The sequence below is a fragment of the Drosophila teissieri genome, chromosome 2R (assembly GCF_016746235.2).
Source record: "Drosophila teissieri strain GT53w chromosome 2R, Prin_Dtei_1.1, whole genome shotgun sequence".
In the NCBI taxonomy this organism is placed as follows: Eukaryota; Metazoa; Arthropoda; class Insecta; order Diptera; family Drosophilidae; genus Drosophila; species Drosophila teissieri.
Genome location: NC_053030.1, coordinates 961,224 through 984,606, shown reverse-complemented (window position 1 = coordinate 984,606; position 23,383 = coordinate 961,224). Strand labels below are relative to the sequence as shown.

The 23,383-nt window shown below is 38.2% G+C and overlaps 2 protein-coding genes across 4 annotated transcripts; one reads left to right on the top strand and one right to left on the bottom strand.

Moving 5' to 3' along the window:
- Positions 1 to 1,532: 1,532 nt before the first annotated feature.
- On the top strand, positions 1,533 to 2,420 carry LOC122612745 (probable serine/threonine-protein kinase DDB_G0282963). Its single transcript, XM_043786557.1, is given in 1 exon segment — positions 1,533 to 2,420. A coding segment is annotated over 1 exon segment (888 nt).
- Positions 2,421 to 16,377: 13,957 nt separating this feature from the next.
- On the bottom strand, positions 16,378 to 17,615 carry LOC122613078 (caltractin-like). 3 transcript variants are annotated; one of them, XM_043787066.1, is made up of 2 exons: positions 17,572 to 17,615; positions 16,378 to 17,288 (listed from the first exon to the last, which is right to left on the bottom strand). In XM_043787066.1, exon 2 carries the CDS (start codon positions 17,269 to 17,271, stop codon positions 16,723 to 16,725), a length of 549 nt encoding a protein of 182 aa, XP_043643001.1. In that variant the 5' UTR covers positions 17,272 to 17,288; positions 17,572 to 17,615; the 3' UTR covers positions 16,378 to 16,722. The 3 variants fall into 3 exon arrangements, with proteins under 3 accessions (XP_043643001.1, XP_043642999.1, XP_043643000.1); XM_043787064.1 differs by lacking the exon at positions 17,572 to 17,615 and adding an exon at positions 17,362 to 17,565; XM_043787065.1 differs by lacking the exon at positions 17,572 to 17,615 and adding an exon at positions 17,394 to 17,565.
- Between the last annotated feature and the right edge of the window lie 5,768 nt (positions 17,616 to 23,383).

The window sequence follows — 23,383 nt, the reverse complement described above, 5'->3', positions numbered from 1 at the left end:
TAACAAAATTGAAGCATACTTTTAGGTGTATTTTTTGGTTTTTGCATTTTAGTGGGCGTAAATACTAACGACCACGCCCATTTTTTAGATTTTTTCCAATTCTTATCACTAAAAAGCAAAAACCAAAAAATACACCTAAAAGTATGCTTCAATTTTGTTAATATGAAAGAATATTGTGAAGAATATTAAGACAAAAACAGGGCGGCAGCATTCTTTTGTGTAAGATAACTGAGCCGTCTGCAAAGTTCTACAGCTGAATTTTTTTTAAATATATCTTTAAACACAGACCAATATTTTAAAATTAATTTTATCGTGCTATTAGGTGCCCATCACTTTTGAAAAATGAGTTCTTTTAACATTTAATGCTCAAAAAGACACAGGAAAAAGTGCAGTTACAAGAATCGTCTGTAGAAAACGGTAAGAAAAGAATGGGGAGAAATATAATAAGCAAAATTGTTGACACAAACATAATTGACAAACACAAATGATGATTACAAAAGAAACATCACAAAAACATAGGACATTCAGCAAAATACGGCGAAAACTTAACCTTGAAGATTGCAAGACAGCTTGAGTTTATTATTGTTTACACGAATGTTTGCAAATATTTGCAGCTAGACTTACGATTTTTATTTCCTTAAAACATTGACAAATCCAGTGATAGCACTCATTAAGGGGGGATCAGGGGGCAATATATCTAAAAGTTTACCTAAACTAGGAAAATTACGTTCACATAATACACAAAAAAGGTATAATCCATCAAAAATTCACCAAATATGATAAATCAATTCAATGATTTTCACATTTAGAATTTATTAAAGTAAATACCTGAAACTTTAAAATTCATTTTAAATAATTAAAATTGGACCTATCAATCGCACGTTTGACCACTTTGAAATTCACTTTTGTTGCGACGAAAAGCAATCAAAACTCCGCTGTACTGCAAAAATGAACAATTGTTCTCCCTTTACACTCTATTTTTAGAATGCCTCATTAGAGTTAAGACAAAACGGTCTTGGCATACACATATTTGGACACTTTAGAGACAATCTGGTTACTTTTTGTAAATATTTGGAAATTTTTTTTTTTGATTTTTGGCCTATGGGCGCAATCACTGTGCATTCTTTTCTTACCGTTTTCTACAGACGCTTCTTGTAACTGCACTTTTTCCTGTGTCTTTTTGAGCATTAAATGTTAAGAGAACTCATTTTTCAAAAGTGATGTGCTCCTGATAGCACGATGAAATTAATTTTAAAATATTTGTCTATGTTTATAGATATATTTTAAAAAATTTCAGTTGCAGAACTTTGCAGACGGCTGAGTTATCTTACACAAAAGAATGCTGCAGCCCTGTTTTTGTCTTAATATTCCTCATAATATTCTTTCATATTAACAAAATTGAAGCATACTTTTAGGTGTATTTTTTGGTTTTTGCTTTTTGGTGGGCGTTAATACTAATGACCACGCCCATTTTTTAGATTTTTTCCAATTCTTTTTTTTCAAAGAACTTATAGTACAAATTTCACAACGATATGTCTGCTAGAAGTATTTTTGGCCGCTCTTCTCATATAAGCCAGACCACTGTGCAATTTGAACATGGCGAGCGCCGGCTCTCTTTACAACGCAGCAATGCATACTTTTTTTTCGTCTCGCAAATCGATGATCGATTCACCTCACCTTCACCCTCATCTTCAAATAACTCAAAAAATAAACTTTTGACCTCAGCGAACGACAGACCACGTTCTTGCTCGCCCTCTCTGCCTGCTTCGGCCCAGAAGTCGTTAAGCGAAGAGACCGTCTCTCCTATCCCGCTCCCCTCGCAGCGCCAAACGACCATTCCAGGTAATTATAACATTGCAATACCAGGTGCAGTGACCTTACTAGCAACTGTCACTGCTACCACAACAACAACTTCGTCAGCGGCGCAACTGATTATCGCTGTGCCAGCTGTAAATAATTCAGTAACACCGACCATTGGCAACAACAATAATGCACGCTAAGAAGAACCAAAACAAAAGCAGAAGACGATTTCGACTGCGCAGACTGTCATGGATCGCTACATCCAAATCAAGAGAAAACACAGCCCGCAAAACAATAGGGCGGTTAATTAACCCAAAATCAATCGAGCCAACAACGGCAATGAAAACTCTGCAGTAAACAATTCAAATGCTATCTTGGCTGATTCTGCAACCGATCAACCCAACGAAATAACGGTAGGGAAACCAAAAAAGACGAGTCCTCCACCTATATTCATACGAGAAAAGACAAACGCACTTGTAAATAAACTGGTTGCATTGGTTGGTGATAGGAAATTCCACTTTATCCCGCTTAAAAAAGGAAATATTCATGTAACAAAACTACGGATTCAAACTGAGAAACTGACAACTAAAAATTTGCAAAGGGCTTCAGGTTGTACTTAAGGGCATTGAAGCAACCGTGACACCTGCCGAAATAATTTAGGCTCTGAAGGTCAAAAACTTTTCTGCAAAAACAGCTAATAATATTTTAAACAAAGACAAAGTTCCGCAGCCACTATTTAAAATAGAACTCGAACCAGAGGTCCAGGGACTAAAGAAAAACGAAGTGCATCCACTATACAATCTACAATACTTGCTACATTAGACGACCACCGTGGAGAAGCCGCACAAACGTATCAATTTAGTTCAATGTACTAATTGCCAAGAATCCGCCATACTGCACCCTTAAGTCCATATGTTTTGTCTGCAGAGAACCTCATAGTACCACTAACTGCCCCAGTAACTGCGGGGAAAAACATACTGCAAACAACAGAGGATGTATGGTGTACTGTAGTTAGCGCATATATTGTCTACGTAATATACTAAATGGCGATCATACACATTGTAGCACTTTGTTGTAATGCACAGCAGAACGCAAGTGCATATGTAACATGAGACCTCACTCATAATCAAAACGGCTTAAGTGCGGAGTCAGCGATCCCACGGTGACCAATCGCTGATATATACATGCGCGTACTCTCTCAACGGTGCTTCTCAGCTATATACTCCATATACATAAATACACGCTATATACGAAATGTCGCGGGCAGCTACGCCGACAGCGTAGATATTAAGAACATAGATATTAAGAAGTTAATATAAAATTAAGACTCTTCGAATTAGGACGTGGTTTCCTCTTCGATGTTAATAGAATAAAAGAGACATTTTTTTAACCAACCGTGAGGCAGGAGCCTCAATTAATAATAAAAATATTCAATAATACGTGTTGTGAAGTGTTGTAAAAAAAAACAATAATAATAACAATGAACGAAGGACCGAAGAAGAGACGCAGCGGTTTGAAAAGCAGATTGAGAACTCGAAAGTCTCAAATTTTGAAAACACTGAAGGCTGTAATTCCCCCTTAAAACTTCATGCTGAACTCGAACATATCGATTCAGTTTTAGATAACAAAATCAGAAATCACAGCGCGGGCACGAACGCCAACAACATAAAAACAGTTGGTGCGACTAAGCAAACAGCGGATGTGAAAAAACTAATACCAAAACTAATAAAGAAATGCCCCGCAGACTGCGAGGGGCTTGCATATTCACCATACTGCGAGTATAGCTGCATAGCGAAAAGAGCGCAAACTTCTAATTAACTGGACTGTCAGAAGAGGTAAACGCGCTGAACTATCCGTCCACTGCGTCAACGACTGGATTGTGAAAAGAAGTAAACGCGGTGAACTATCCGTCCACTGTGTCAACGACTGGATTCCCAAAGAAGACAGCAAAGCACCCCAGATGACCTGGATGAGCCGAGTAGCGGAGTACAACATCGGGACACCGCTGGAAAACAATCCCCTCTATGAAAATGTCTAGATGTTTGAAAAACAAACCATGTATACCCACTATGAACTAATGTTTGTAATACCCAGCGACAATCGAGTTGCCTGGTAAGAAGTATAGCCCGTAAAGCTATGCGAAGCAATAGGAAGAAAACTGTAAAACACAAAAAAAAAATAGAAGAATAAAAATAGAAGACAAAATAGATATGAAAGCACATCAAAACAAATAAGTAAATGCCATTTAACAATTCTATAAGTAAATTATATCCACCCCAATATATTCAGAAAAAACTGTATTAGGAGAAAACTTCTTTTTAAACGGGTCTAGTTGATGTTAAGTCAGTGGACTCCACTGCTAATGTAATCAACAAGGTTGAAGTTGTACCTTTAAACCTAGATATTATAATAATCTGTTTGATCATTATGACAATAATTATGTTGTTCAATATATGCTATAAATTTCATAAAATGCATAATAAATGCCCTAAGAAAAGATATATAAGCAGAGCTAATGATTTAGACAGAGTTTGAGTGCTGAAAGGCAATAAAAAAAGCAAAAACAAATAAAAAAATGTCTAACCCTAGTAAACAACCCTAAACCTGTCATGTCAAAAGCTTCAAAAAGTAATTAAATCACAAAAATGTCAGAACTAATAAAAATTGATTGTTGAAATGTAATGAGTACAACAACTAAATTTAATTTGAAAAAAAACAATGAAATAAATGCCCTTTAAGCTATTTAAGAACACTATATATAACAAGGTCCGTGTCATAATACTTGACCACAATACGAAATTTTTTTCGTTACAACAGACACAAGTAAGAGATATAATATCTATTTAAGAGAGAAAATATTATATGTGTCACAAAGGAACAAGTTTCAGGTATTAGTTCCAAATACATTAAATAATTGCTGAGGAAAGAGATAGTAAGCCAACAGACAGTAAAATATAAAACAAGATGGCACAATCAGTAGTAGATTTCCTAAAGACAGCCTCGTCTCTATTATTTGAGTACGACGGCCAGGCCGAAAACCTACAGGGTTTCAAAGACGCTGTGGACCTGTTAGATTCGATAAAAGGAGAACATGAGACTTTACCAGTAAATGTCATTAAGACCAAACAAAAAGGTCATGCTAGGAATCTCATTACCACAGAAAGAACAATACAGGGAATAAAAGATAAACTATCGAGAACAGTTAAGGAAGAATCTGTTGAGGTACTCTCTGCAAAATTGCTAAACCTGCAGCAAAAGAACAAAACAGCCAACCTCTACACGCAAGAGGTTGAGCAATTAACAAAAGCTCTAGAAGGTGCTTATATTAGTGATGGATTGAATCCAGAACTAGCAAATAAATACAGTACCACCCAAGCCGTCAAGGCAATGACAAAGAATTGCTCGATTGGGAAGGTAAAAATTATCATGCAAGCAGGGACGTTTAACAGCATGAACGATGCCATATCTAAATTTATAGACAGTTGCACAGAGGCAACTGGACATTCCAACACTGTTTTTTTCTACCAAAATCAGATTCAGCGCGGTACATACCGCGGTCGTTATAATTCAGGTAGCCGCCCTTATTACAGAGACGGCCATCGTTATAACAATTTAAATAATAATAATAGCAGAGGAAACTCCCGAGGTGGCCAATATAATGGCAGAGGAAACTCCCTATATAGAGGCAACTTAAATAGAGGGAATAATCAGCGTACTCAAGTAAGAGTTACCCAGAGTAGCTCGGAAAACCAAGTAGCCCCCTTGAGCAACCAACAGCAGTGAAGGTATTCAATATAAATCTAAGCCTCAGTAGTCTAATTAAAATAAGAATTAATAATAACAATAAATCCTTGACACTATTAGTAGATACAGGAGCAAATATATCGTTGCTAAAATACAATTATAAATACAAAGTAAATAAAAGTAACAAAACAAACATAACAGGCATAGAACAGGAAACTATTCAATCAATTGGACAAGCTTCAATTGATTTACTTTTTGACAATTTTATAATAGAGCACGACTTCCAAAGAGTCCATAATGAACTCCCCATACCTTGTGATGGAATCATTGGACTCGACTTTATTAGAAAATTTTATTGTCAGATAGATTATCAAAACGATACATTTTTAATAAACCCATCTTCGAATAAGTACAAAATTCACGTACCATTAGTACACAGTGATATTGATAACTCAATATTATTACCGGCTAGGTCAGCAGTTATGAGGAAAATCATAATACAAACTGACCAAGATACTGTATTAATACCTAACCGAGAAATACACCCGGGGGTATTAATAGCGAATAGTGTCGTAGCAAGTAAAACTGCAATAGTCCGAATATTAAACACAACAAATAAAATAGTTAAAATAGAAAAACCCCAGGTAAGGTTTGAATCGATAAGAGATAACGAACTATTTAAAGACAATATCAAATACCCCACCAGAAGTAGCGAAGTACTAAGTAAACTTAAATTCCCAGAGCTGTTCAAGACACAGCTTACTGAACTATGCACCCAATATTAATAATTTTTACAGACAAAAATTAAGATTAGCAGATAAAACTACAGTTTACATTAAAAACAAGAGAAAACGCTATAGTCGAGTTCCCCGACTATCTGATACCCGTTACTCAGCTAGTGAAAGTGCGAAGGAGTCTTCAGCACTGACAGTTTTTGGCGGTTTGTGGGCGCTAGAGTGGGCGTGGCAAAAAGTTTTTTGGCAAATCAATAGAAATTTATAAAACTAATACAAAAATGAAAAAATATCAAAACATTTTTCAATAGTGTGGGCGTAGCAGCTTTGGGCGGTTTGTGGGCGTTAGAGTGGGCGTGGCAAAAAAGTTTTTTGGCAAATCGATAGAAATTTATAAGATTAATACAAAAATTAAAAAATATCAAAACATTTTTCAATATTGTGGGCGTGGCAGTTTTGGGCGGTTTGTGGGCGTTAGAGTGGGCGTGGCAACATGAATCGACAAACTTGCGCTGCGTCTATGTCTCAGGAGTCAGTATGCTTAATCTCAACTTTCTACCTTTTGTAGTTCCTGAGATCTCGACGTTCATACGGACGGACAGACGGACATGGCCAGATCGACTCGGCTATTGATCCTGATCATGAATATATATACTTTATATGGTCGGAAACGCTTCCTTCTGCCTGTTACATACTTTTCAACGAATCTAGTATACCCTTTTACTCTACGAGTAACGGGTATAACTATCCTTTACCCACAGATGCGGATAGTGTACGACATTCTCGTCATTTAACCAGGTTATGCAGAAAAAATGTTTCATTTGAATGGACTCAGGAATGCAATGACGCATTTAATTACCTAAAGCAAATCAACAGCACATCATCATCAAACTTTGGGAACAGTGAAGAGAAGTCATCGAACATTCAATGAATATGTACGCTGAATTATTTCACGTATTGTTTCATTACAACTCCATCAACAGTACACAAATACTGCCCCTATGAACTTGTCTTTGGCGGATCATCAAGACAGTTTATTGAATTTAATAATTTAAACAAAATCAACCCTATATATAACATAGAGGATTACTCAAAAGTTTATGTTAGAAGTTGCGCAAAATAGAATAGAAAGCTAGATTACGATAAAACAAATAGAGATGTAGAATTAAAGGTAGGCAGCCTAGTACTTTTACAAAACGAAACAGGTCATAAGCTAGAGAGTAAATATTATATATAGGACCTTTTGAAGTAGTAAGCATATAAAATAGAATTAACGTAAAAATTAAAAACTTGAAAAATAAAGAACAATTAGTTCATAAAGATGGGCTTAAAGCATTTATTTTGTTAATATACAAATATACTTTATTCCATTTTAACAATAAAAGTAGAAATAAAATTTTAAAAAATAAAAAGAAATTTTTCAATAATAGTATAATTAAGCTAAAATTATATCAGAAAATAACTCAACTATATTTCCGTATTTTTCAAAACGAGGGAGGTGTAGTGAGCGCATATATTGTCTACGTAATATACTAAATGCCTACAATGCATTGTAGCACTTTGTTGTAATGCACAGCAGAACGCAAGTGCATATGTAACATGAGACCTCACTCATAATCAAATCGGCTTAAGTGCGGAGTCAGCGATCCCACGCTTACCAACCGCTGATATATACATGCGCGTACTCTCTCAACGCTGCTTCTCAGCTATACACTTCATATACATAAATACACGCTATATACGAATTGTCGAGGGCAGCTACGCCGACAGCGTAGATATTAAAAACATAGATATTAAGAAGTTAATATAAAATTAAGACTCTTCGAATTAGGACGTGGTTTCCTCTTCGATGTTAATAGAACAAAGGAGACATTTTTTTAACCAACCACAGTACAAAGAATTGAAGATCCGACTAAGCAAACGTATTGCCACAGCACATACATACAACAAAGTCAATTTCTACTCTCCGCAAGCGATGTTTCAACCACCCTTAACTGTCCCAAGCACTACTTGTAGAATTTCTTTCGCTAGCGCCTTAAAATCCGGACGATAAGTCCCCGCCCCACCGACAGAAACTGCTCATTCCGAACATACATTGACAAATATCCAACACACTCAACAAAGTGGCATCGAAGCTATGATGCTATCCCTACAGCAAAGCATGAAGGACTTCATTAGGTTCATGCAAAATACTTTGCAAGAATAATTTGTGGGCGTTAAAGTGGGCGTGGCAAAAAGTTTTTTGGCAAATCGATAGAATTTTGCAAGACTAATACAAAAATGGAAAAATATGAAAACATTTTTAAAAAATGTGGGCGTGGCAGTTTTGGGCGGTTTGTGGGCGTTAGAGTGGGCGTGGCAACATGAATCGACAAACTTGCGCTGCTTCTATGTCTCTGGAGTCTGTATGCTTAATCTGAACTTTCTAGCTTTTGTAGTTCGTGAGATCTCGACGTTAATACGGACGGACAGACGGACATGGCCAGATCGTCTCGGCTATTGATCCTGATCAAGAATATATATACTTTATATGGTCGGAAACGCTTCCTTCCGCCTGTTACATACTTTTCAACGAATCTAGTATACCCTTTTACTCTACGAGTAACGGGTATAAATATCTTAATACAACTACTTGTATCTTCAAAACCCGATAATGGCTGTGGAACGCAAATGGCGTTACAAAAGAACTTCATTAATGAAAAAAACATCCACGCAATGCTATAATCAGAAACGCACCTCACAAATAAATACAATTTTCATATACCAGGATACTTGTTCTATGGTATAAATCATTCAGATGGTAAACTCATGGAGGCACTGGAAAACTCATCAGAAATCGCATAGAACACCATTACTTAAACAATTTTGACAAAAACCACTTACAATCTACGTCCATATCCTTACAACTCAACAATGGTTCAATGACTGTAGCGGCAGTCTACTGCCCACCACGCTTTCTAATCTCTGAGGATCAATTCATGGAATTCTTTAACACAATAGGTGACAGATTCATCGCATCGGATAACTATAACGCCAAGCACACCCATTGGCGATCTCGACTTGTGACGCCGAAAAACAACCTAGACTATGTATCCCCGGGAAGGCCTACATACTGGCCAGCAGACCCAAGAAAAATCACAGACCTGATCGATTTTGCAATTCCTAAAAAAAGCCCCCGCAACATGGTCTAAATATGCTAAGTCGCCCCCACATAGTCGACCCACCCTATAGACTCACAAATTTTAGAACAAACTGGCCGAGATATAAAAAGTATGTCTGATCACACATAGAACTAACGTCGGCATTATCTTCTAAGGAGGATATAGACAAGTCAACGGACACTCTTGAAAATATTCTACTTTCGGCTGCAAAGACTTCAACCCCGCAAGTGACGTATGCAAAACCAAACTACATGAGAACTAACCGAGAAATCGAGCGCCTGGTAGTAAATAAACGACGCCTACGAAGGGCGTGGCAGTCTAATAGTACACAAACTACAAGGCACATGGTTAAAATAGCCACACGAAGGCTTACCAATGCTCCTAAACAAGAGGAAGAAAACAGCCAACGTTTATATATCGAGCAACTCTCTCCCACTAAGCACCCTTTGTAAAGAGCTTACAGAAACCTAAAGAATCCAATAGCGTCAATTATGCCACAACGAAGTCCCTTTGGCGCCTGGTTTCGCCAGTGCCTTCGCTGACCATTTACAAACTGTATTCCGACCACATCCTGCTACCAACTCATTTTTTCTTCAGGCCCAGCCAACCGGTTTACGCGAAAATCGCAAAACAAGTCGGAGAATGGTCTTTCAGTTTTGACGGAGGAGAAAAACCCTCAAACGCGCACGGCTTGGACCTAAACATTATTTCCTGAGCAATGTCGGAACTGATGCAGGGAAAAAGTTCTGAAATGGTTAATTTCCAACAACAAACACTGAAGGACTTGGGCCGAGTTCGTAAAGGGTTTTCAGGCATATTTCCTGCCCAGGGGATACTTTGCGAAACTTGCAGATAAGGTGAGGCAAAGGAAGCAAGGGCTTAAGGAACCATTCAAGGACTACATGGTCGAGATGCAGACCCTAATAAGGCCTCTGGGATACGAAAAGAAGGAAACGCTAGAGATTGTCAGGGGGAACTGCACGCCAGACCTACCAATAGCGTTGAAATACTACCACATGGTTAACCAGGAAACACTCATGACCGCGGCAGACAGGTACGAAGAGCTGCACAAGGAAGAACACAAATGTAGCCAAATCAAAGCCCCAGCCGCAACACAGGTCATCTGTGGAAGGTGTGAGGACGCAGACGAACTAGGCTTACAGGCCCAGGAAAATTGGGCACACTGATCCAGTCCAGGCGATGGAAAACAGCCCTATGGAGGCTGCCAGTCATTGCCCAGAGACACAATTGAACGTCACCCGGGGGCAACTCGGGGCAATCTGCGTAAGTGAAGAACTGGCGGACAAGCTGGCTGCCCGAGGAACGATTACGGCAAGGATAAGACGGATAAGGATAAGACGGCAAGTAAGGTTGGCAGATGGAAGGTGCGGCGAGATCAATGCTAGATGAGCCACCCTTTACTACCAGAAGTAGTAAATGCCTGGAAACAGAGCTCGCGGAATTTCGCTCTATAGCCGGAACACCAAGCATAGCCGAAGACGATATCCATGGATGACAAACCGATTAAGCAGAGATAATAACCATTGCATAATGGTCAACGAACTTCTGAAAAGGGACTTAAATAGCATCAGTAAAGCTCGCCCATAGTCATGGTGAAGAAGAAAACGAGAAAATGGAGACTGTGCGTTGACTTCAGGCAGATAAACGGAAAATCCATAAAGGACTCCTATCTAATGCCACGAATAAATTACATCCTCGACCAACTGAGGGAGACGCGCTACCCGTTACTCAGATAGTGGAGGTGCGAAGAAAAATTTCAACACTGACAGTTTTTTCCGGTTTGTAGGCGTTAGAGTGGGCGTGACAAATCGAGAGATATTTACAAGACTAACAAAAATGTGAAAAAATATCAAAACATTTTTCAAAAGTGTGGGCGTGGCAGTTTTGGGCGTTATAGTGGGCGTGGCAACATCAATCGACAAACTTGCGCTGCTTCTATGTCTCTGGAGTCTGTATGCTTAATCTGAACTTTCTAGCTTTTGTAGTTCGTGAGATCTCGACGTTAATACGGACGGACAGACGGACATGGCCAGATCGTCTCGGCTATTGATCCTGATCAAGAATATATATACTTTATATGGTCGGAAACGCTTCCTTCCGCCTGTTACATACTTTTCAGAGAATCTAGTATACCCTTTTACTCTACGAGTAACGGGTATAAATATCTTAATACAACTACTTGTATCTTCAAAACCCGATAATGGCTGTGGAACGCAAATGGCGTTACAAAAGAACTTCATTAATGAAAAAAACATCCACGCAATGCTATAATCAGAAACGCACCTTACAAATAAATACAATTTTCATATACCAGGATACTTGTTCTATGGTATAAATCATTCAGATGGTAAACTCATGGAGGCACTGGAAAACTCATCAGAAATCGCATAGAACACCATTACTTAAACAATTTTGACAAAAACCACTTACAATCTACGTCCATATCCTTACAACTCAACAATGGTTCAATGACTGTAGCGGCAGTCTACTGCCCACCACGCTTTCTAATCTCTGAGGATCAATTCATGGAATTCTTTAACACAATAGGTGACAGATTCATCGCATCGGATAACTATAACGCCAAGCACACCCATTGGCGATCTCGACTTGTGACGCCGAAAAACAACCTAGACTATGTATCCCCGGGAAGGCCTACATACTGGCCAGCAGACCCAAGAAAAATCACAGACCTGATCGATTTTGCAATTCCTAAAAAAAGCCCCCGCAACATGGTCTAAATATGCTAAGTCGCCCCCACATAGTCGACCCACCCTATAGACTCACAAATTTTAGAACAAACTGGCCGAGATATAAAAAGTATGTCTGATCACACATAGAACTAACGTCGGCATTATCTTCTAAGGAGGATATAGACAAGTCAACGGACACTCTTGAAAATATTCTACTTTCGGCTGCAAAGACTTCAACCCCGCCAGTGACGTATGCAAAACCAAACTACATGAGAACTAACCGAGAAATCGAGCGCCTGGTAGTAAATAAACGACGCCTACGAAGGGCGTGGCAGTCTAATAGTACACAAACTACAAGGCACATGGTTAAAATAGCCACACGCAGGCTTACCAATGCTCCTAAACAAGAGGAAGAAAACAGCCAACGTTTATATATCTAGCAACTCTCTCCCACTAAGCACCCTTTGTAAAGAGCTTACAGAAACCTAAAGAATCCAATAGCGTCAATTATGCCACAACGAAGTCCCTTTGGCGCCTGGTTTCGCCAGTGCCTTCGCTGACCATTTACAAACTGTATTCCGACCACATCCTGCTACCAACTCATTTTTTCTTCAGGCCCAGCCAACCGGTTTACGCGAAAATCGCAAAACAAGTCGGAGAATGGTCTTTCAGTTTTGACGGAGGAGAAAAACCCTCAAACGCGCACGGCTTGGACCTAAACATTATTTCCTGAGCAATGTCGGAACTGATGCAGGGAAAAAGTTCTGAAATGGTTAATTTCCAACAACAAACACTGAAGGACTTGGGCCGAGTTCGTAAAGGGTTTTCAGGCATATTTCCTGCCCAGGGGATACTTTGCGAAACTTGCAGATAAGGTGAGGCAAAGGAAGCAAGGGCTTAAGGAACCATTCAAGGACTACATGGTCGAGATGCAGACCCTAATAAGGCCTCTGGGATACGAAAAGAAGGAAACGCTAGAGATTGTCAGGGGGAACTGCACGCCAGACCTACCAATAGCGTTGAAATACTACCACATGGTTAACCAGGAAACACTCATGACCGCGGCAGACAGGTACGAAGAGCTGCACAAGGAAGAACACAAATGTAGCCAAATCAAAGCCCCAGCCGCAACACAGGTCATCTGTGGAAGGTGTGAGGACGCAGACGAACTAGGCTTACAGGCCCAGGAAAATTGGGCACACTGATCCAGTCCAGGCGATGGAAAACAGCCCTATGGAGGCTGCCAGTCATTGTCCAGAGACACAATTGAACGTCACCCGGGGGCAACTCGGGGCAATCTGCGTAAGTGAAGAACTGGCGGACAAGCTGGCTGCCCGAGGAACGATTACGGCAAGGATAAGACGGCAAGTAAGGTTGGCAGATGGAAGGTGCGGCGAGATCAATGCTAGATGAGCCACCCTTTACTACCAGAAGTAGTAAATGCCTGGAAACAGAGCTCGCGGAATTTCGCTCTATAGCCGGAACACCAAGCATAGCCGAAGACGATATCCATGGATGACAAACCGATTAAGCAGAGATAATAACCATTGCATAATGGTCAACGAACTTCTGAAAAGGGACTTAAATAGCATCAGTAAAGCTCGCCCATAGTCATGGTGAAGAAGAAAACGAGAAAATGGAGACTGTGCGTTGACTTCAGGCAGATAAACGGAAAATCCATAAAGGACTCCTATCTAATGCCACGAATAAATTACATCCTCGACCAACTGAGGGAGGCGCGCTACCCGTTACTCAGATAGTGGAGGTGCGAAGAAAAATTTCAACACTGACCGTTTTTTCCGGTTTGTAGGCGTTAGAGTGGGCGTGACAAATCGAGAGATATTTACAAGACTAACAAAAATGTGAAAAAATATCAAAACATTTTTCAAAAGTGTGGGCGTGGCAGTTTTGGGCGTTATAGTGGGCGTGGCAACATCAATCGACAAACTTGCGCTGCTTCTATGTCTCTGCATTGGGATTGCTTAATCTCAACTTTTATAGTTCCTGAGATCTCAACGTTCATACGGACAGACGGACATGGCCAGGTCGACACGGCTAATGATCCTGATCAAGAATATATATACTTTGTATGGTCGGAAACGCTTCCTTCTGCCTGTTACATACTTTTCAATGAATCTAGTATACCCTTTTACTCTACTAGTAACGGGTATAATGACAAAATATGCCGTTCATTTCAGAAGTTCTTAGACTTCAAATCAATATTATTTTTCATAAATTGCCACCATGTAAAAACTCTAGTTTTGCATTGCCATAACATAAAAATTATTCGAATACAACATAATATAAATAATAATTGCCGAAAATATGTACATAATAATACATAATACATTTTTTAAAAAAGACTTTATATTAGAATAATTGTCATTGTCACTATTTAGTTTGCGACGTGTGAAAAATATAAGAAGACTATGTTTCGTGACCGTGGCAACATGAATCGACAAACTTGCGCTGCGTCTATGTCTCTGGACTCTGCATGCTGAATGCCAACTTTCTAGCTTTTATAGTTCATACGGACGGACAGACGGATATGGCTAGATCGACTCGACTATTGATCGAGATCAAGAATATACATACGTAAAAGTATTGGGTGGTTTGTGGGTGTTAGGGTGTGCATGGCAAAAAGTTGTTTGGAAAATCGATTAAAACTTACAAGACTAATAAAAAATATATCAAAACATTTTCCCAAAGTGTGGGCGTGGCAGTTTTGCGCGGTTTGTGGGCGCTGGCAACTTACATTGATATAGCCTTTTTTTATTAGTAAGGTAATTTTTTACTTTGTCTAGGATTTTTTTTTTGTTTAACAATATTCTATTTTGGTTTTTATTAAATCAAAATCGGATAACATTATCATGTAGCTTCTATAGGACTAGTCGGAAAACAAATTGAAATTGCAAGTTTCCTTCATTATTTTTAATAATTAAATGTTCTTAATATGAACACACCAGTTGTTTTCATATATATAATATATGTATATGTTTTCATTTATTAATTAATTTATAAATCATTTATTTATTAATAAAATTATTTTTACATACTTATGCAAAAAACAATTCCTAATACATCCCATATTTAAAATAAAATATTTAGAACTAGCATACGATTTAATTTATCGAATTTAAAAACATATCGGTTTAAGTAATAATCTTCCCAAAATCGGATTAAAAATGTATAAGATTCTATTACTTGTTGTTTTGTCTTTATTGTTTATAAAAAACTTCGTGTTCTAGTTTTTTAGTGGTGATATTGAGCTATACTAATACCAACATAATTTGTAACACTTTTGATATCGACAATATATTACTTGACGATGTAACAAAAGAGTCAAGATTGAGTGTGCCACTTTAGTCTTGATACCACCTTATTTAAACTTAAAATCGAAAAAACTTATTAATTAACGGTATACAAAAAATTATTGGCGCGTTGTTGAACATTTTTATGTTACCAATTAAAAAAAAAAAATAATTCCATTTGGTATTTAACACGCAATTTTGGCACCAACTCATAGTTCATTCATAAAAAATGTATTAAGTTAATTATAGCAAAAAATTAATATTTTGTGGTATATCCTTTATCTTGATGACTTCATTAAGTCGTCTTGGCATTGAAGAAACTTAAGTTTCCAAATAGAATTGGTCCATTTCCACCCACTCCTTACAAAGGGACGCTTTTGAATCTGATTAGCTTCCTTTTTCCTTCTCCCTTAAGTTATGCTTAAATTTATTCCACAAATGCTCACTGGGAATTAGATTGGAACTCTGCGGGGGTGTTTTCAAAACATGAGGAATGTTGTAATAGGCGCGTTTTAAAAGACGTGTGCTTTGGGTTATTATCATGATAAAAGTAAAATGACGAATCAATTCCAAGCAATCTGCGATTTGTTTCAGATTTCTCTTCAGGATCTCAATGCACATTTTGTGGTTCATAAATAAATGGCCAAACTTTGCAACTATACGGTCATTTATTTTTTAATTTTCAACACTACACTCATTTTGTCAAAGTCTGTGATTAAAAAATACTCAGCAATACAAAAAAATGTAACATAAAGCAAACTCGCCATTAATTTTTTTCTTACGTTAATAAATAAAAAAGTTGTTTCGATTAGAAGTTTAAATCGGCTGTTTTATCAAGACTTAAGTGGCACACTTAGTTTCGATTTTAGCAAAAAGCTGTAAAAAACTATAATTGTTAACTAATGGAAATTAATAATTATTTCTTATACATTTTATTTTAAATGTTACTATTTATCGTCAGGGAATTTGATATCAGAAATGTTTGCACAAGTGATTTGATTTTGCTGCGTTTCTTTATCATACCTAGGGAAGAAGTATTTTTTTTTATATTCAAAACAAGATGACAAATTTGTTTGCTGTTAGTATTCATATGTATAATTACAAATTATCTATCAAACTAGCTCATTAATAATTAATGACTAGAACTGCAAATTATTTTGTGAATTATTCTTTGTTGTTTAAAGTGTAAATCCACATGTCTTGCATGTTTCATGGGCAGAAAAACACGAAATATATTCAAATACAGCTATGATATAGCTTTTTAATACAAACTGGTCTTCTTCATGATTCGCAGAAATTCGTCTTGATTTACCTCTCCGTCATTGTCCAAATCGGCTTCGTCTATCATCTCTCGTAGTTCCTCGTCGGTCAGTGTTTCACCAAGTTCGCGAGCTACCCTCTTTAGATTTCTAAAGGAGATTTTTCCAGTCTCGTCGTCATCGAAAAGCCGAAAAGCTTTAAGTATCTCTTCCTTAGTATCCTTTTCAGCCATCTTTATAGTCATTAGTTGCAGAAAGACGTTAAATGCAATACGTCCGCTGCAATCCTTGTCTATGTCGGAAATCATCCTTTTAATCTCCTCTTTTTTTGGCTCGAATCCCAGAGCCCTAATCGCCACCTTAAGTTCCTTTACCTCAATGTAGCCCGTGCCTTCGTTGTCAAATAGATCAAAGGCCTCCTTAATGTCGGATTTTTGGGCATCAGATAGTTCGAACTTGGGCCCAGACTTTTTGCGACCTTGTTGCGTCCCCCTTTTGGCAGAAACTGTAGCAGGGTTGGCGTTGCCAGACACAGTAGAAATTTGCTCCATGAATTGATTGGTTTAACCTAAGGAAATATTTAGTATAAATGGATACACGTTTATAGTTTTGTGCAGGTGTCAGTTTTATCCGAAACTGACGTAATTTCAAATAATGGTTAAAGTTGATTTACGTCGAGTTTACTATCCTAGCGGGGGTTGATTTGTTGGAGGCTCCTTAGTTCTTGTTATAATAAATAAACATTAAGAGCTCTATGCAGCCCCACCCTGTTACTAACGCAACATGCAAATAGTTAGCAGTTCACGATTGCAAGAAAGTTATACGTCGTTCGCTTGTAAAACAGCTCTTACAATGCTCACTAGAAAGGCAAAAAAAAAACACAATCACTCTGTTAAAGACCTGTTCACACAAGGAAATATATTTCCATAACAGGAAAGCCACAATATTAAGGTTGCTTAGTACTGTTAAATACATTACATTGCGAAACGATATTTTTTTTTTGTGATAGATGTGAAACTTCTTTTGCTACAATGCAGCTCTGTAAATGACCTCAAATGAATATGTATTATTATTTAATGCGGTCCTTTTTTTTTTTAAATCAGTAAGTCACCAGAAAGTATTCATCTCTAGAACTTGCTCACCACTCAATTTGTATGAATACTACAGATGATTTTAACATTGGCATGTCTTAAGGATTAATCAGTATGACAAACTATTACAATAACAGCACCAAAACAATGCAAAATCATCTATATAATTCACTTATTTTATGTAGATTTTAATTAGTAAAAAATTAAACTATTCATCAATTTTTATCACTTATATTAAGAAAAACCCCAACAATTTTGAAAAGAGAGAAATTTCTATTGATTTTCAGTATTTTTTACCATTAGATTTTCATTAAATCTTCATTAAATAAACTTATCTAAATTCATGTCTTATTTATTAATAAAAGTTTATTAATTTTATTTTGCCTACTTAATTTATGAAAAACACTTTAATATTATCGCATATTCAAAATTCCGGAGTCTTGGTGACCTGCGGATTAAACTCCTAGCACTCTGACTAATCTCTGTATAATGGACGGCGCAGTTTGTTGTATTATGCACCATCTGGGGGTTGTCTAATGTCTCTATTTTTTTTTACCACCGGTGGTACATGCCGCTAGATAAAGCATTCATGTTTTAGCCACCAGTGATAAACTAGAGCATAGAAACTTTTGATAGTGACGTCATTCGATACTATCGATAGTGTCGTTTTTTAAACTGCACTTAAAAAATAAAAAATAATGGCCATTCCGAATGTTTTCCTCATTATACCCGTTACTCGTAGAGTAAAAGGGTATACTAGATTCGTTGAAAAGTATGTAACAGGCACAAGGAAGCGTTTCCGACCATATAAAGTATATATATTCTTGATCAGGATCAGTAGCCGAGTCGATATGGACATGTCCGTCTGTCCGTCCGTCTGTCCGTCCGTATGAACGTCGAGATCTCAGGAACTACAAAAGCTAGAAAGTTGAGATTAATCATACAGACTCCAGGAACATAGACGCAGCGCAAGTTTTTCGATTCATGTTGCCACGACCACTCTAAGGCCCACAAACCGCCCAAAACTGCCACGCCCACACTTTTGAAAAATGTTTCGATATTTTTTCATTTTTGCATTAGTCTTGTAAATTTCTAACGATTTGCCAAAAAAACTCTTTGCCACGCCCTCTCTAACGCCCACAAACCCCCCAAAGCTGCCACGCCCACACTTTTGAAAAATGTTTTGATATTTTTTAATTTTTGTATTAGTCTTGTAAATTTCTATCGATTTGCCATAAAACTTTTTGCCACGCCCTCTGCGCTGCGTCTATGTCCCTGGAGTCTGTATGATTAATCTCAACTTTCTAGCTTTTGTAGTTCCTGAGATCTCGACGTTCATACGGACGGACAGAGGGACAGACGGACGGACAGACGGACGGACAAACGGACGGACAGACGGACATGGCCAAATCGACTCGGCTACTGATCCTGATCAAGAATATATATACTTATTTGTATTATATATATAGGAAACGCTTCCTTCTGCCTGTTACATACATTTAAACGAATCTAGTATACCCTTTTACTCTACGAGTAACGGGTATAACAAGCTCGAATATGTTTGCACTACTTGATGACTGCGAAGTGCATCCAATCAATGAGCAGGAGCCGAAGAATTTTAAGCCACCACCAATATACATAGGGGAGAAAACCTCAAGTGCGCTGGTTAACAAACTAGCTGCAATTATCGGAAAAAACAAGTTCCATGTTATACCTCGTACTAAGGGCAACATACAAGAAACGAAAATGCAGACTCAGGATAAGGCAAGTCATCGATCAGTGACCAAGTACCTGGACGAAGCTGGGAAGAAGCTGGGAACTGCAGGTTGTCATTAAAGGGATAGAGTCATCAGTGACCACTTCCGAAATTATCGCGGCACTAAAGGAGAAAAGCTTCAACGCCAAAACGGTGATCAACATCCTTAACAGAAACAAAGAACCGCAGGCACTCTTTAAAGTCGAACTGGAGCCATCGAGTCAGAAGAACAACAAAAATGAAGAACATCCTATATATAAACTACAGTATTTACTACACCGAAGAATAACCGTCGAAGAGCCACATAAGCGCAGGCAACCTGTGCAAGAATATGGCCACACAAAAGCATAATGCACCCTAAAATCCATCTGCGTCGTCTGCAGTGATGCTAACAGTACCGCAAACTGTCCTAAGAACAAAGACGACAGTTCAATAAAACTATGCAGCAACTGTGGCGAAGAACACACCGCCAACTTGCGAGGATGCATTGTTTACAAGAAAGAAGAGTCGTATAAACAAACGAGTGGCTTCAGCTCGAGATCGAGCCACACCAATAATTCACAAAGTAGTGGAACCGACTAACATCCCTTCGCCTGCCAGCCACCGTACAGTACCAAATTTTTCCTTTGCAAGTGCGCTGAAATCAGGGATCCATGCACCAACAGCAGACACTGCCAGCGTTCAAATAACTAACAACACTCACGAGAACATGCAACAGCAGCCAATTGGCGTTGAAGCCTACATAAAGATTGATGTTATGCTATTCTCAGAGACTCACCTTACTGAAAAGTATAATTTCCAAATACCAGAATATAAATTCTACTTTACAAATCGCCCGAATGGCAAAACCCATGGAGGTACTGGCATACTTATACGATCGAAAATTAAGCACCACTTTTTTAGTAACTGGCAAGAAGATTACCTACAATCTACCGCTATAAGCCTCGAATGCGATATCGGTGCTCTCACTCTGGCAACTTTCTATTGCCCACCACGCTTCACAATCTCTGAGGACAAATTCTCAACACTTTTCGACTCGCTTGATGAAAAGTTTGTTGGAACTGGCGTCTGGAATGCCAAGCACATGTACTGGGGATCTCGGATAGCGACCCCTAAAGGAAAACAGCTGTACAACGCAATCATTAAACCGCAAAGCAAACTTAATTATGTTTCCCCGGGATCGCCTACATACTGGCCAGCAGATCCTAAGAAGCTTCCAGATCTGATTGACTTCGCCATCACCAAAAGGATATCCCAATCAATGATTACAGCTGAGGCACTTCCAGAACGTTCCTCTGATCACTGTCCGGTACTCTTTCATCTTTTGCACCAACTGCAACACATCGAGCGGCCGTATAGGCTTATAAGCCAAAAGACCAACTGGGAGAGGTACAAAAAATATGTTTCTTCCCATACCGACCTTTGGAAAACGAGCAAGACATTGATCAGTTTACTGGTGACCTGGAATCAACACTAGTCGCTGCAGCAAAAGAGTACTCTCCACAAGTCACGCACGCACGCAATATAAAGTTTAACATGACAAGTCGAAATACTGAACTGCTAGTGCTTAAAAAACGACGACTTCGAAGGGAGTGGCAGGAGCAGTGACACGGACAGAGCAAGGGCCTTCGCTGATCATCTCAAAAAAGTTTTCCAACCAAATCCAGCCACTAACTCATTCACTCTCCCACCCTCAACTGCATCTGACTTGACACCACAAGATCCCATCGAATTTCAGCCCAGCGAAATAACGAAAGTCATTAAAGAGCAACTGAAGACTGGAAAATTACCTGGCTTCGACTTAATAACCCCGAAAATGATCATCAAGCTCCCAATGTGTGCAGTTCTACAAATTCGCTTGCTCTTCAACGCAATCACTAAAATTGGATACTTCCCTCAGAAGTGGAAGAAATCAATCATAATTATGATCCCTAATCCTGGGAAAGACAAATCACAGCCATCATCATACAGGCCAATAAGTTTACTTAGCTGTCTGTCCCAGTTATTTGAAAAAACGCTGCTTGTACGTATCAGTCCCCACCTCAAAACACTCAATACACTCCCATCGCATCAATTTGGTTTTAGGGCAAAACATGGAGCTAATGAGCAGGTTAACCGCATCACAACAGAAATTCGCTCTGCCTTTGAACATCGAGAATATTGCACAGCTTTATTCTTAGACGATGCACAAGCATTCGAAAGGGTATGGTTGGATGGCCTTATGTTTAAAATAATTAAACTGCTACCTCAAAACATACATAAGCTTCTAAATTCTTACCTATACCAACGAGTGTTCGCGGTCAGATGCAGTTCAAGAACTTCAAGCGATTGTACCATAGAAGCTGGAGTGCCCAATTCTGGGCCCAATTCTATATACCCTGCACACGGCAGACATCCCAACAGACCACCAGTTGACAACATCCACATTCGCTGACGATACCGCCACAGGCGGCCACCTCATTTTCTAATAATTGTTTGGCATGTCCAGCGTTGAAAGGAGATCGGAAGCCTTGCTTTTTAAGCTGTGGACCTATCAATGTTGCAATTCATATTTGGACAGCCTTGTTAAGATATAACCCATTAATTGTATTCAGGCCACTAGACCCTCACTATATTTAAGGCTCGGCTTCATTGACTCCAAATTGAGTAAAAGACCACAAGTTATGGAGATACATAGTCACTGATGTCCAAGTTCCAATAGGATGTCCCCGCCTTTTGAGACCTTTAGTATTTTATAAGATATAAAACTGATTTTGAAATATGTCACATTGCTTTTACATTTGATAAATACAGTTTAGTTTAAAAGCGCACTGTTAAATTAATAAATCATTATCATTATGTATCATAATTGCAAAATTTTTTTAGATATCTCCCTCTTATCAAGAACAGCTTGTAAAATTATCAAAAACAGCTTGTAATGTTTCTTGAATGTTTTGCGCAAATTAACTGCAACTTTATATAATTAGTATTTCAAAAAATATTTAAATACATATTCATATTGAAAAACGGTTGCTTTAAAATTGAAATACATGTTAAAGCTACAAACTTTGGTTGTTGATAATATTTTAAAATATTGCTAAAGAAAGCATCTTGCCTAACATGATATTTTATTTATTTTTGTTAAAAAAAGAGAATAACAAGAGAGAACGCTATAGTCGACTTCCCCGACTATCTGATACCCGTTACTCAGCTAGTGGAAGTGCGAAGGAGAAATTTCAACATTGACAGTTGTTGGCGGTTTGTGGGCGTTAGAGTGGGCGTCGCAAAAAGTTTTTTGGCAAATCGGTAGAAATTTACAAGACTAATACAAAAAAGAAAAAATATCAAAACCTTTTTAAACTACGAGTAACGGGTATAAAAATGTGGGAGGGGCAGTTTTGGGTGGTTTGAATCGGACGGACAGACGGACATGGCCAGATCGTCTCGGCTATTGATCCTGATCAAGAATATATATACTTTATATGGTCGGAAACGCTTCCTTCTGCCTGTTTTACTCTACGAGGCACATTGGTAAATTCCGTATTTTTGTTAAAAAAAGAGAATAACAAGAGAGAACGCTATAGTCGAGTTCAGTCGATCAGATAGTTACTGTAAAAGCAATAGATATGTATGCGAACGTTATATATTACATAACACTATCCAATATTTTATCCGAAATAAAATACAAAAATAATACAAAAATATATTCTTTACTTAGTGATATTAGGAAGTTCATTATACCCGTTACTCGTAGAGTAAAAGGGTATACTAGATTCGTTGAAAAGTATGTAACAGGCAGAAGGAAGCGTTTCCGACCATATAAAGTATATATATTCT